This window comes from Nanorana parkeri, unplaced genomic scaffold (genome assembly GCF_000935625.1).
Source record: "Nanorana parkeri isolate BGI_ZX_2015 unplaced genomic scaffold, ASM93562v1 scaffold18, whole genome shotgun sequence".
Classification (NCBI taxonomy): domain Eukaryota; kingdom Metazoa; phylum Chordata; class Amphibia; order Anura; family Dicroglossidae; genus Nanorana; species Nanorana parkeri.
In genome coordinates, this window is record NW_017306286.1 from 2,510,998 (window position 1) to 2,524,378 (window position 13,381).

A 13,381-nucleotide genomic window follows, 5' to 3' on the forward strand; every position below is an offset into this window, starting at 1 on the left:
TCTGTGGGGGGGGGGGGGGGATTTCAGTGTTAGTATTGGCTTGCTAGTAAATTTTTCACAAACAATTAACTTGAGCCAAGATTTTTGTTGTGGACAGAGGGGGGGAGGGTTTGAACCCCTGTCAAGTTTTAAGCAGGGTTTATCATTATTGTCAGGACAGGATGTGATGGAAAATCTCTTCCGTGAGAACATAAACCGCAATACGACTCTTTCAGTACAATGGAGAAGTGTCAGAGCCTTTGTCATGTACTCCTGTCCTCGCGATGACGGATCCCCTCATTTCATTTCCTGACCCCACTGTCACAGGTTTAGGAAGAGAGGCGAAATCTCCCAACATCATGGAGTCAGGGACTGTTAAAAATGTTACATTTTACGGTCATCTCCAAACTTAACCAAAGCTAGAAAAAACTAGAGTTAGGCTTCAAATATAGATTTACAATAAGTTTATTGGCTTTAGGAGTTAAAGGGGGAATTGCAACGCTATTATTGTAGTGTTTAATGTACAGCAATGTCTTATAATTCATGTTTTTACATGCCTGCGCTTTCATATTTTTGTTATAGCACTAAATACACAGATTAATTAGTGGGATATCTCATTGACCCTCTCTTACTTAACAACTGTTCAAATAAGATATTAGCCAGACAGGAAGCTCCCTGTGTTTAATAGGTCTTCCGACTCCTAGATTTACATTGCACGAAGGAGCAATGTGATGCACTGTGAAGCAAGCAGGCAAGTATGTAATGAGCAAATAAGACTGCCTCCATGTTTATATAGCATTATAAATCATGTACAAAAACAAGCAATTACACAGATCAAGAAGATCCATTTGACATGTATATCAACATATGTAATATTTTAAACATTCACTAGCTAAGTGATTTAGATATCTTAATATATCTAAACACTCTAATATGTACTCCATTTATGGTTAAACCTACACTCTAAGCATACATAGCTGTAATACATATATGAGCTGCTTTACCTGCCAAAGGTTTTGTATTTCTGTCTATCCTATCCTGATATTTACACAGCACAGACAACCTGGTGACCTGACTTGGGGTTAAGCAATATGGCTAGTTCATGTGCCAGATGCCAGCCTAACGAAGAAGCAGCAACAGATTGATTAGGTCATCCCTATGCCCACTCTGCTCTCTCCTTTTAGCATATTCTTCGTCAGCACATTAGCATGAAGCATACCTGATTGGCTTCCAGTGCTGCCCCTCCATCTCCCAGTCTGTGCTTCTGTATCAGGGATTAAAAAATGCTGAAATCAAGTCAAAAGTACTTACACTAGCTAAATTTAAAAAAAAAAAGCATTTCATGATTTAAAAAATCCTGGACATAACTGTATTAATTGGTCTTTTTAAATGTGCCTGGCGTTTAGTATTAAGGTGAGGGGTTAGGTTAAATATAAAGGTTGATTTATGTTAAGAAATGGGTTAAAGGGTTAGGTTTAGTTTTACAACAAACTAACGAAACACTAACAGTCTTGAGCCCCATAGATAACTAAATCAAGTGCTATGTGGCCAACCTTAATTGGCTGCCTATCACTGCAACAATGGATAAGTATATAACACTTTTGTTCAGGTTTTCTGTACAACATCTGGCAATGAGGCATAACAGTAGATAAAAAGGCAAAGTCAAATAATGGAGTGGAGTTCCTGGTGCCTTTCTTGGATTCCACATCCACCTGGTGTGTAATTTTACTCTGATCTTCTTGGACCTATTTAGCTACAGATTGCATTTTTATTAGTTTGCATATTCTGCTACATCATACTTTGCTTTCGCTTCCCTAGGTATCAACCATTTCAGTCAAGTATACTTTGCTCTGTCACTCTCTGCTCACGATCAATACGTTTTAGGCGAGAACTACTCCAGAAATAGAGTAAGCCTTTGTCACTTTTGTAATGTTCAAAAAGTATATAAAGAACATGAATATGGCAAAAGATTGCTCGAGGATCCCTCTTTTTGCTCAACACACAATGGCCTCCTCTAGAAATGCTTATTTACCACAAACGTTTCTCGGACATTCAAGTCAAGTTGCCTGTCCCTTGGATCTTGTGATGATCTCAATGTCCAAGGGTACTTTCAGATCTAAACAGACGCCTCTGCCTGACAATCCCAGGAGAAGTTGACCAGCCAGGCTGCATTTCCCTGGACAGTCACTGCTCAATGCTTAAAAGGAGAACTATGAGATGAGTGATTTCCACTCACCTCATAGTTCTAGCCGACCTGTGACAATGAGACTGTCACAGGTCGGCTCAGTAGATCGGGAGGTGAGCGAACACATAGCAGTAGCTCGCGGTATACTGAGCTTAGGGTAATGGGAGGACGCTAGTTTGTGTCCTCCCGTTACCCTAAGGAGAACTATGGGGAAAAACAGTGACCCCATAGTTCTCCTTTAAATAAGCATGCTTAGTCAATAGGTGATAACACATTTATGAACAAATTTATAGAGGAACAGGTCATTTGGTGGTTGGCTTGTATATGCATAATTTACCTTCCATCTAATTTCTACAGCCTGCTTCAAGCTCTCTCAGCTCTTAACATTTATCATTACCCAACATTTTTTAAACAATCCTGTGTTTAAAGAAATATGTGTTTAAAGAAATATGTGTTTAAAGAAATATGTGTTTAAAGAAATATGGGGCCGCCATTGCTGTCCTTCTGCAAATGCATCCATTTATCCATTATGGCTACCCTTTGGTTTTAATGCCTGGAACAAAGAGGCAGATCAGGAGAGTCAGAGTAAATTTAGGACTGCATACAAGTTTCAGGTTAGTGTTTCAAAGTATTCAGGCAAAGAGATTATGATGATAATTAGCATTTCCTGAGTGTGAGGTCAGCAATGGCCGCCTCACCTTTTCCTTTTCAAAGGCTTCCTTTCAAGGGACTCTGTTGTGAGGCAAAGCATCAATGCGAAAATACCTCTGAAGGAATCAGGCATTCCCCGATTTATGTGGGCAGTAAAACTAAACTAATACACTTAAAAGTGGACCTTTACCCCCTTTCACTATAAATCATATCAACATGCAGCTCTGCATGCGGATATAAAATCATCTTACATTCATTATTTAAACAACTGTTTTTCATTTACTTACAAATAGAGTTCATCCACTTCGTGGTTCTCTTTGGCACCATGATGTAATGTTCCCAAGCGTTGCAACCTGGGAAGGTACATCAGCAGAGCATTGCTGGGAAATCTCCTCTATAATCTCACGAGATCTCAAGGAAAGGCATTTTCCTCCCCTGAGATGCGCATGGTCACATGTCTAGTCACATGTGCCAGAGAAGTAAAGGGAGATATATTAACCTGCCCTTAGTAAAAAGAAATGGCCACTGCCAGAAGACTGGAGAAGAAAAGAGAAATAAGGTATGTAAAGAATAAAAAGGCGACAATTATCTGTTTGTAGATTGTCATTACTAAACATTTCTAAAGGTGTCTTTGTTGTTATTTTAAATATAAGGGTAGTTCCTCTTTAATGGGTGGGTGGGTGGAGTGGAGAAAAATTAAAGCAATCTGCAGTTCTCTGCAACTCCAATAACCCTTTACTTGTTCCTTTGCAATGCATGCAGTAGACTGGTGTTTGAATGTATGCACATGTAGAAGGATGCATTCGCTTATACAACTCAGTGAAATGCTGTGTTTGGAAGACATTTGTAGACAGCTTAACCTGCCGTCAGAAATCTGAATTACAAACCCTTCGAGATCTCAATAGTGAGTGCTCTGAAGAGATAGCAGAAGCAAGGAAAAGGAAAAAAGGTTATTTCTGTAAAAATTTGAACAAAATGTGTCCAACATATTAGGCACTATCTTATGACAACCCGTTTACATTACATTGGCTGTCGGAGAAATTGTATTAGTGGGGTTAGCATGACAGCCTGAGTAAGAGATATAAAATTCAAGTCAGTCCGATTTTGAAGTTTCACACAGAAATTACCCCACAGTACCTACAGTGTTTGAAGTCAGGGACAGCTGGCTTTAAAACTACTATAATGCTTAGTATGCACATGTAATTAGCTGGATGTTTAGAGTCTGGCCATATATATTCATTTTCATGAACATTCCTGTTTCCTGAGCAAATGACCTACCATCTGAGTCCAATATGTCCTTACCTGTCATGCTTGTTTTCCTGTGCTGCTCTCAGCAGTTCCTGAATGTTCTTTGTGATTTGCTCAGTTTTCCTTATGACATCTTCAGTGCTAGGGAGAGTGGCACTAGCATCACCAGCAGGATCTTCCATCTCAGGAATGGAGCCTTCTCCATGCCATGGTATACTTCGCTGCCTTCCTTTTCTACTTGAACTGCACAAAAAGTAGAAATTCATGTTACTATACTGCTATACAATTAATGTCTAATGACTATGGTTTGCATCATGACCCCAATAGGTATCTTGCTAATTAATGCCACTTCCCCCTCAGGGAAAAAGTTTATTACAACCACCACCCTTAGAAATAAAAACTGTAGACATGAAGTACTTGGCTTGTAGTAATTCCAAACTCTTTTGGTGCTGGCTAATGCTGATCAGTGGTAATGTGCTGGTCACTGCTGTAGGGTCTGGGGGAACGGATATTCTGAACAGAGGCTCCTTCTAAACACGGACCTTTCATTTTTGCAGAGACTAATGACTGAAATGAGTATTGGTCATATAACCAGAGCTGTGTGCATAGCCAAAAGGTGAAATTACATTTTCTAATTTTTTTGAATTCTTTGTCATCTTTTACAGTCACTTATTTGGTTTTGGGTACTAAGGTACAAGAGCCAACTATTTTTTATATACTTAGATTATACCTTCACTGGCCGCTTTATTATTATTAGGTACAACTCTTCAACTGCTCGTAAACACAAATATCTAAATCAGCTAATCACTTGGCAGTAAGTCAATACATTTAGGCATGTAGACATGGTCAAGATGGTCTGCTGATGTTCAAACCGAGCATCAGAATGGGAAAGAAAGGTGATTTAGGTGACTTTGTGTGATTTGAGCATTTCAGCAACTGCTGATCTACTGGGATTTTCATACACAACCATCTCTCGGGTTTACAGACAATGGTCTGAAAAAGAGAAAATATCCAGGGAGCGGCAGCTCTCTGGGCAAGAATAACTTGTTGATGCCAGAGGTCAGAGGGGAATGGCCAGACTGGTTCAAGCTGATAGAAAGGCAACAGTAACTCAAATAACCACTCGTTACATCCTAGGTATGCAGAATACCATCTCTGAACACACAACACATTGAACCTTGAAGCAGATGGGCCTCAGCCACAGAAGACCATATCGAGTGCCACTTCTGTCAGCTAAGAAGAGGAAACGGAGGCTACAGTTTCCAAAGGCTCACCAAAAGTGTAAAATAGAAGACTGGAAAAACGTTGCCTGGTCTGATGTCTCCATTTCTGTTGCGACATTCGGATGGTCGGGTCAGACCGTCCTCAGGCTGGTCTCAGCAGACGTAGTCTGCGTTCCTGACACCTGCCTTGTATCAACGGCTCAGGCTGGTGGAGCTCCACATCATGGATGTGCAGCCGACAAACCTGCACCAACTGGGTGATGCTATCATGTCAGTATGGACCAAACTCTCTTAGGAATGTTTCCATCACCTATTTGAATCTATGCCACGAAGAATTAAAGCAGTTCTGAAGACCGAAGGGGTCCAACCCAGTACTAGAAAGGTGTACCTAATAAAGTGACCAGTGAGTGTATATCCCTCTGGCACCTCTTTCTGATATTTTGGAGTTAAGAATATTTAATAAATCTTGTTAATCTGGCTACTTTGAGTTCTATTTTTGACAAGCACTGCATATAGAGCTAACAAGTGATGCTGCGCCACACCCCCATTACCAAACAAAAAAACCCATAAAATGTATTTATTGGGTCTTTAAAAAGGTGCTATAACACAGCTACTGATCACTTTTATCACACCTCATAAACCCACATATTGCATAGTTTGCTCAGTAGAATACACCTCCCAGAACCATTTAGGTTTGTTTAATGTAAAAAAAATGTTTTCAATATATCAAAGTTTATCAGATATGAAGACATGATGAATGGTCTGATCTTCAGCACGTTTCGCATACACTTCTTCAGAAAGAAATGGAGGCGGTTTAAAAGTAGCGCATTTATTGCATATGCAATACACGCACCAAAACAATCTGGTATAGAATGGTAGGTAGAGGAGTAGATTATCTGTCAAAGAAGAGTGATGCCCCCTATCCATGTATTCTCAGCCAACTACTTAATGTGGATCTCATCCATGCTGTACTCTACTGCGTGCGGAGTAGATATTTCAACTCTGTGCTCCTCTACTAGTAACCCCCGAACACTGTGGTATCAAACTACAAAAGTGGCATCATTTCTTCACATCTGAGGAACTTTGATACGTTGAAAAAAAGGTCTCATTTTTCTTGAACAATCTTGAGTCGTTCTGGGAGGTGTATTCTACTGAGCAAACTATGCAATGTTTATGAGGAAACACATTTTTACATTGTGTATATATTGTTGGTGTTTGTTTTTATTCAATAGATTTTATACACATGTATAAATACACTGATATGATTTTATCAAAAGTGATAAGCGGCTGTGTTATTGCACATTTAAAGCCCCAATAAATACATTTATGTTTTTGTTCAATTCGATTTTTGCTACATTTATTTATTTTGGATCTATTGTTGTGATATGTTGGTACATATTGACATATCCTGTTAAAGTTTGTAATATTGGTTTATGTATTTTGAATATCAGATTAGATTTTGTATTAGTTTTTACATTAGATAATGGAGGAACACTTTTTTCTCAGCCTTAAGGCAACCCTTTCAAAAAAGCAAAACCACTTGCAGCATCAAGTCTGCACAAGTCAAAACAGATGATCTAGTCAGTTTAGCAGTCCTGACAGAAGGTTGCTTTTCATTTTCCATGTTCAGCAGCAGCTGAAAGGCTACCATAAGCAATATCAACTGCAGCTGAGAACCATATGTGTAGTTCACAATGCACAGATGTACAAGAACATGGAAAGGGAAAGCAAGACGTTGGAATAAATAACATTTTGAACTTACCTTGTTTCTTCAAGTTCTGTATCATGGACAGTATTATCATAGTCACTTTCTGGCACACACGACTGTTTTTCTACCTTTGACCCCTAAAGCAAGTAGACATTTGTCTTTACATTTGTACACATCTCTTTTGTGAGCAATTCATGAGTTACAACATTATAGAATCACAAAAAAATAACAGTAGACAATAGTAACAGTCAATCAATGACAGCAACTTGATGGCACTGCTCACGTATCTAAAAGCTAATGAAATGGTGGGCTAAAGATTAGACTGATGTTTTTAGATTTATAACACATGCAGGTAATTAGGTAATTAAACTAATGGTGATTAAGGAAATACAGCCAATAATAAATATTGACAGACTGAGGCCCTTTCACATTCCGATAAGCGGAAAAGAAGTGATCACTATTTTAAATACGTTTAAGTTGCTAGATGATCGGTTCTGTCAAAAGAGCTACACCCTTACTTCATTTACCTTCCATTCAGGAAAAAATAAAAATAACACTGTACTGCCATTCCATAACTGTTCTAAAACACGGACAGGCCTTACATAATAAAGATACACTTACCTTCATTTCATTTCCCCCCCCCCTTTTTTAGTTCTTCAGACTGGCTGTCAGGCAGCAGACCGGAGAGCTACTAACTCTCATTAGCGAGTGATCTGACATCACTGGCAATACCAATGACTAGACCATATACAGGGGAGTAGCCAGACTCCACCTCTGGATATCAAGTTTCGGATAAGTTTGACTGTTGATTCTCACAGTGCTGTATAGTTGTGGAAGCAAATTTCGTTTTTTTAAATTATTATTACCCTGGTTTCAGGATTAGTTACCCAAATGTAGTAGCATTTCTTGCTACAGTGATAAATGTGTCGCACATACCTGCCAAGGCTTACAAGTGTATGTGTCGCAAGTACAAACAAAAACTGTCATACAGACTTCACTAAATGAGAGGCAGTCTGATTTGCTTGTAATTTTGTGGCTAATGTGCCTGATTAATGTTCCCCACTGTGAAGCAATTCAACCTCAATGATGACAAGAAAAAAACAGTGAAGTTATTAAAGTCAGGTCTCGGCGCTTTGCTTCCCCTTAACACCTGCTGTGTGCTATCAGAGATTACATGGCTGGCTGGGCAGAAGCAGCAGAATGTAGAATTCTTTAGCTATAAACTTTGAAGAGGAATTACTTCACGGCTACAGAGACCAGTGAGGGCTTGCTTTAAAGTTAATTTACTGCTTGTTAGGAATATGGAAATATCTTCATGTCCATAGCCTGGCCACAGCTGTGCTTTAGGGGGGCTTTCGGTATCTTCACTTGTTGTTCATATTTCTTCATGCAGAAGGAGAAAAAGGCAGAATGTGATGTTAATTGGTAGGTAGAAGGTCATCCCTAAGGTCTAAGAACTGTGATTTGGACTCTAGATGAACAGGATTTTTCACAATTTTTCACAATTTTCTAGTCATTACTGGGGAATATCTATGAGTAATTTTGTCAAAATTCCATTTTTAAATGGAAAAATAAGTTGAATGCATATCAATTGGCCGAGAGTGAATCATGCCATTTACTGCTATTGTCTCTCAAATTTAGAAACCAGCATCCACATAATTAAGCAAACAAAGCAAGTAAGGCATGTTCATAACTCCACACCCTGTTTCTGTGGCATAGCATGATTTAATATACAACAGAATGAGAATGAGTGAATACTGGACTCCTTGTGGACTTTGGACACATGGACCTCTCTTAACCAGTCTTTCGCCCCATTAAAAAACAAAAAATGGGGAAAGTGGGGTCAAAACACCATGAAGAATATAACAGCACATGAACCAACAGCTCTCCGTGTAATTTCAGGGTTGCTGTTAAAACTGTTGTCAAGCAGAATAAAGCATGAAGAGAATCATTCATTCGTTTTCCATGATGTTCTGCTCCACAGAACATCTTTGACCCATCTCTAAAGCGCTGTGCAAACTGTTGGCGGTTTATATAAATCCTGCATATTAATAATCTCTATCCTTTCTTTGCCAAAAGTCAGATGAGAATAAAAGATAGCAGGATGCATTTAGTCTTATACCAAACAAGGGTTCCTAAATAGAATATCAAAAATGTGATTATGAAACAGATTCTTCAACCTGGATGGCTTAATTCCATACTTTTCTACATATTTTCAGCTGCTGACTACATTGATTGCGGGAGAAAAAAAGTTTCCAACTCAGTTTGAGTGATTATGTTCATAGTTTTCACACAATATAACATCAGCAGTGTTTGAATGCATAAACCAAGTTGTCCATTGCAAGTGAATGAGTGGAGTCAAGACTTTCTCATGTGAAGTTTGGTTATACAGATCATCGTGCTGCTAGCATTACATGGCTGTGGAGTGTGGATAGGTAGCAGTGAATGAGGTTACAATGAGGCATTATTGCTTCATGCAGAGAAAAAGAGGTCTGTTAGCAAAAATGGCAAAAAGGACAGATGTAGAGCTCTCTTGGAGAAAGTCAAGGTCTCCAAGGAGCAGAGCTAACTTGGAAGGTACTTAACCCTTCGCGTGCTTTCATCTCTTGACCAGGAAAGCGTGGAGGGGAAGGAAGGCAGGGATGAAGAGGAGGTCACAAAAGCACTCCTCCCAATCTGAAGGGAAAAAGAAAAACACTCGAGACACCCAAAAACAAACTTCAATCAAAACACTTTGAGAAGATGGATGAGATATTTTCACCGTTATGAATGCAGGTAAATAATAAACTCACTACTTCAATATTAGACTTCGTTCTCCTTGTTTTAATGTATTTACAATTACATGCTTCAAGAAGACAAAAGTTATTTAGGGAATTCATAATTAACCTTGCCTGAAAATATTCAGCGTAAATCAGCCAGCATAGATAAACGTGCTCCAGTCTCATGTCAGAACATTTGCATTTAATGATGAAGTGTCAGGTGCAAAGAGAAAAACTAACCCTTTACAACCCATAAGATTATTGTTGTTTGTATGATTAAACCAGCTGCACTGTAACTTCTGTAACCTATTGCTAGTGTTTCAATAGAGTGAATATTTTTTTTTTAAATTTCAACCTGACAAGCAGCAAGATTTCTTAAGCTGCTAAAGAAAAAAATATATATAACCCAATTTGTTGAATTTACAGTAGTATGAAGAAGATGCAGTGGTGTACGTTGATTATAATGTATTGGCAGAAAATTTCAAATTAACAGCCATTGGCTACTTGGCATCCAAAAAGCTCAACAAAAGTTTTTCTAATGTAAGGAATAAAAACACATTAGCATCATGATGTACCCAACTGTTATATAGACTTTCTTTTCAAATTTCAGGAATCAGATCTATATAGATTTCAGTAAAAAAAAAAAAGAAATGGGGGCTTAATGTGCAGAACATGCCACCACAGGGCAAAACGTAGGTCTGCTACAGTGCTAAACAGGTAATGTATAAACCTTGGTTTATTTGCCCACTATGGTTACAGCTAGCACTAAAAAAAAAAAAAAAAGAAAAATTCACATTTGCTGATACTACATAATAGCGTAGCTGGTATGGTATAAAAGACAAAGTTAATGCTGATTTGTGAACACCTGATTCAATTGGAGTGCTCCTAATAAGGGGATTTTAGACCTCTCTCGTACTTCTCATAGGATGCAGGTTTATTAAAAGGTTTCCTTAGGTTGTGTAAGATGTTTGGTTATTTTAAGGAAGATTAAGAACATTTCATGTGAACGCCAAGAACCTTGTAATCCAAGTATGGATTCGATATGCACGAAACCCCACCAGAAGATTATAAAACAGGATGCAATCTTTAAAAAAAAACCGCAGCAAACCATCTTAGGATGCACAACATAGTTGATGGTAAATTGATCATAGCTGCTTTGATCAAAATGAACACAAGTTTTAAAAACTATAAAAGGCAAAAAAGGGATAGCACAATTGCTAGTTGGAACAGCAAAGCATGCAAAAGAGTGGGGGAAGCACTCTGTTTACTTACATGTGGTGGAAAAGGCTGTAGTCGTTTAATGCCCTCTTCTGGATATGAAACCTCCCCCAGTGGGAGGTATGGTTTCTGAGCTGATCCAGTCTCATACATAGACATGGGTCTACTACCTCGTCCTGAAGGCCGCCTCTTTTGGGAAGGTGGGTTGGTGAGGTCTGCAAATTCTGACCCAGCAGGGACCTGATATAGATTTGTTGTGGCCTGTCTCCTGAGGTTGGTGTTTTCACATTGCAGTGTTTGGAGCTGAAAAACATGTTCACCAGTGGGACTTTGCAATTTGCTTTATAGTAGAAATGTAGGGTGATTAGGTGGACAAACAGCTCTTCTAATTAATCAAATGTAAACATAGAACTCTGTACATGCTGGAATTTACTGTAGCTAGTACCGCCCACTAAAAAACAAAAACAAATTCCAGTGTAAATGGAATAAGATGATCAACATTTCTGGTCAAATATGCAAATCAACTGGTACATAAAGCTATATATGTGTAGTATGTTGATTTACATATTTGACCAGAAATGTTGATCATCATCTTATTCCATTTACACTGGAATTAGTTTTGTTTTTTAGTGGGAGGTACTAGCTACAGTATGCTATTGCTATTAATGCCGCCAGTCCTCATCTCCGATTGGTTGCCATTTTGTCTTTTCTTTTGGATAAGTAAAATAAGCACATCCTATAATATTCCCTATATGATGCCAAATGTCCTTGTCATAATAAGTCAAAACTATTTAGCTAGAACTCACTGTTTTACCACCAGACGTCAGCAGTGATGCCAAGAAAGAAAAAATGAAGCAGCAAAGCAAAGCAAGGAGGAGCAATGCAGTAAACAAATAATAATCATCCAAACAAATCCAGAAAAATATGTTTAAATAGATTTTATTTTTGATTTCTTACAAAATATGTACATAAATGACAAATTATATCAAATATCTATCCCAATTTACAGAAAACCTTAAAAGAAGTGGACTGTCTGGTGGTACTGCAGTGTTATGAATAACACCATTTTCCCACTATATTGCTATGCAGATTCTCAGCTGACAGTGCTTAAGATTTACACTTTAAGCACTATGGCTAGCAAAAACGTTACCCTAAAGCAGCATATAAATTCCTTACAAACAGCAGAGATTGATGTAGGCCAAGATAACAAAAAAAAATAATTGTTCAATGCCTTGCAAAAAGTATACAGACTTTAGACATTCTCCTATTTACTGAATGTGAAAAATTATACTGAATTGCCGTTTGGTAAAACCCTGCTTGATGTGACTCTGTTAAGGGAAAAATACAACTTAACTAAGCTTGCATATATCATTTGTCCCACATATTTTGTGGAGCATTCTTTTGCATATATAATTTGTCTCACACATTATTTTGTGGAGCAGTCTTTTAAGTATGTATATACTAGATAGCACGCTGGGAGAGATCTTGGCTTAATCTTCTACGTAGTTTTGCTCCAGGTTGAGAATCTGTGGCAATACTTGAAAACTGCAAGCAAGCATTTATCAATGAACTTGAAGAAATTGGAGCAAATCTGACTTGAAGCAATGGCCAAAATCGTTCCAAAATCAACGCAGAGCTGCTTCCATACTTGCCTTAAAAGACATAGTACTATTAGATCTAACACACGGGCTTCAGCTAGGATAAGAACAGTATGAACATCAAATTTTCCACATGCTTTTGCAACGTATTTGGCAAGCAGTTTTCTTGAAGCCTTTAAAAGCACACTTCAGCTCCAGTTTGGGAAAGTTAAACTCAGATCTTATCGGGAGTGCTGACTGTCAAACAAGATTCAAGTTCTGCTGAAGTTCACTGAAGCCCGTTAGCAGCTTGTTTAAAGAGGCATTCAGCAAACTCATTAAGATCTGTGTTTAACATTCCCAAACTGGAGCTGAACAGTGCTTTAAAAGCTTCACCAAAAGCTTGCCAAAAGCATTGAAAATGCTCTGTAAGGCTTGCCGTTCATACCGCACTTATACAAGCTGAAGACTGTGTGAACAAGGCATAAATGCTGCAAATAGTAGCCCTGCAACATATGCATGCATGCATGCATACCTCCCCCAACTGTCCCTCATTTGGAGGGACTGCCCCTCATTTAAAACCCAACTTCCTCCGTTGTCCCTCTGTTTTTGTCTGATGTAGAAGGTTCTAATTAACTACCAGAAGTCTTATTCTGCACTAAAATCTTTAACTTATCCCTTGATTATTTTGCTGATCTCTTGAATGTCTTGTCTGCTATATCAAAAAGCCAGTAAAAGGATATCTAATGAGGGGGGAAAAAAACAATTCTGGGTTTAACCAATCATTTTTGGAATATAGATTCTTAATGGTTGACATAAATGGGGATGTGGCA

The 13,381-nt window shown here is 38.4% G+C and overlaps 1 protein-coding gene across 1 annotated transcript in view; it reads right to left on the reverse strand.

Annotated features, from left to right (window-relative positions):
• The window catches only part of GIT2 (GIT ArfGAP 2), a 62,480-nt gene that overhangs the window by 7,037 nt on the left and 42,062 nt on the right, over nt 1–13,381 (reverse strand). The window contains exons 15-18 of the mRNA XM_018560522.1: nt 11,026–11,274; nt 9,581–9,670; nt 7,049–7,131; nt 4,118–4,306 (exon numbers count right to left, since the gene is read on the reverse strand). Of these exons, the coding sequence (XP_018416024.1) occupies nt 4,118–4,306; nt 7,049–7,131; nt 9,581–9,670; nt 11,026–11,274 (611 nt within the window). The remainder of the gene's footprint in view (nt 1–4,117; nt 4,307–7,048; nt 7,132–9,580; nt 9,671–11,025; nt 11,275–13,381) is intronic.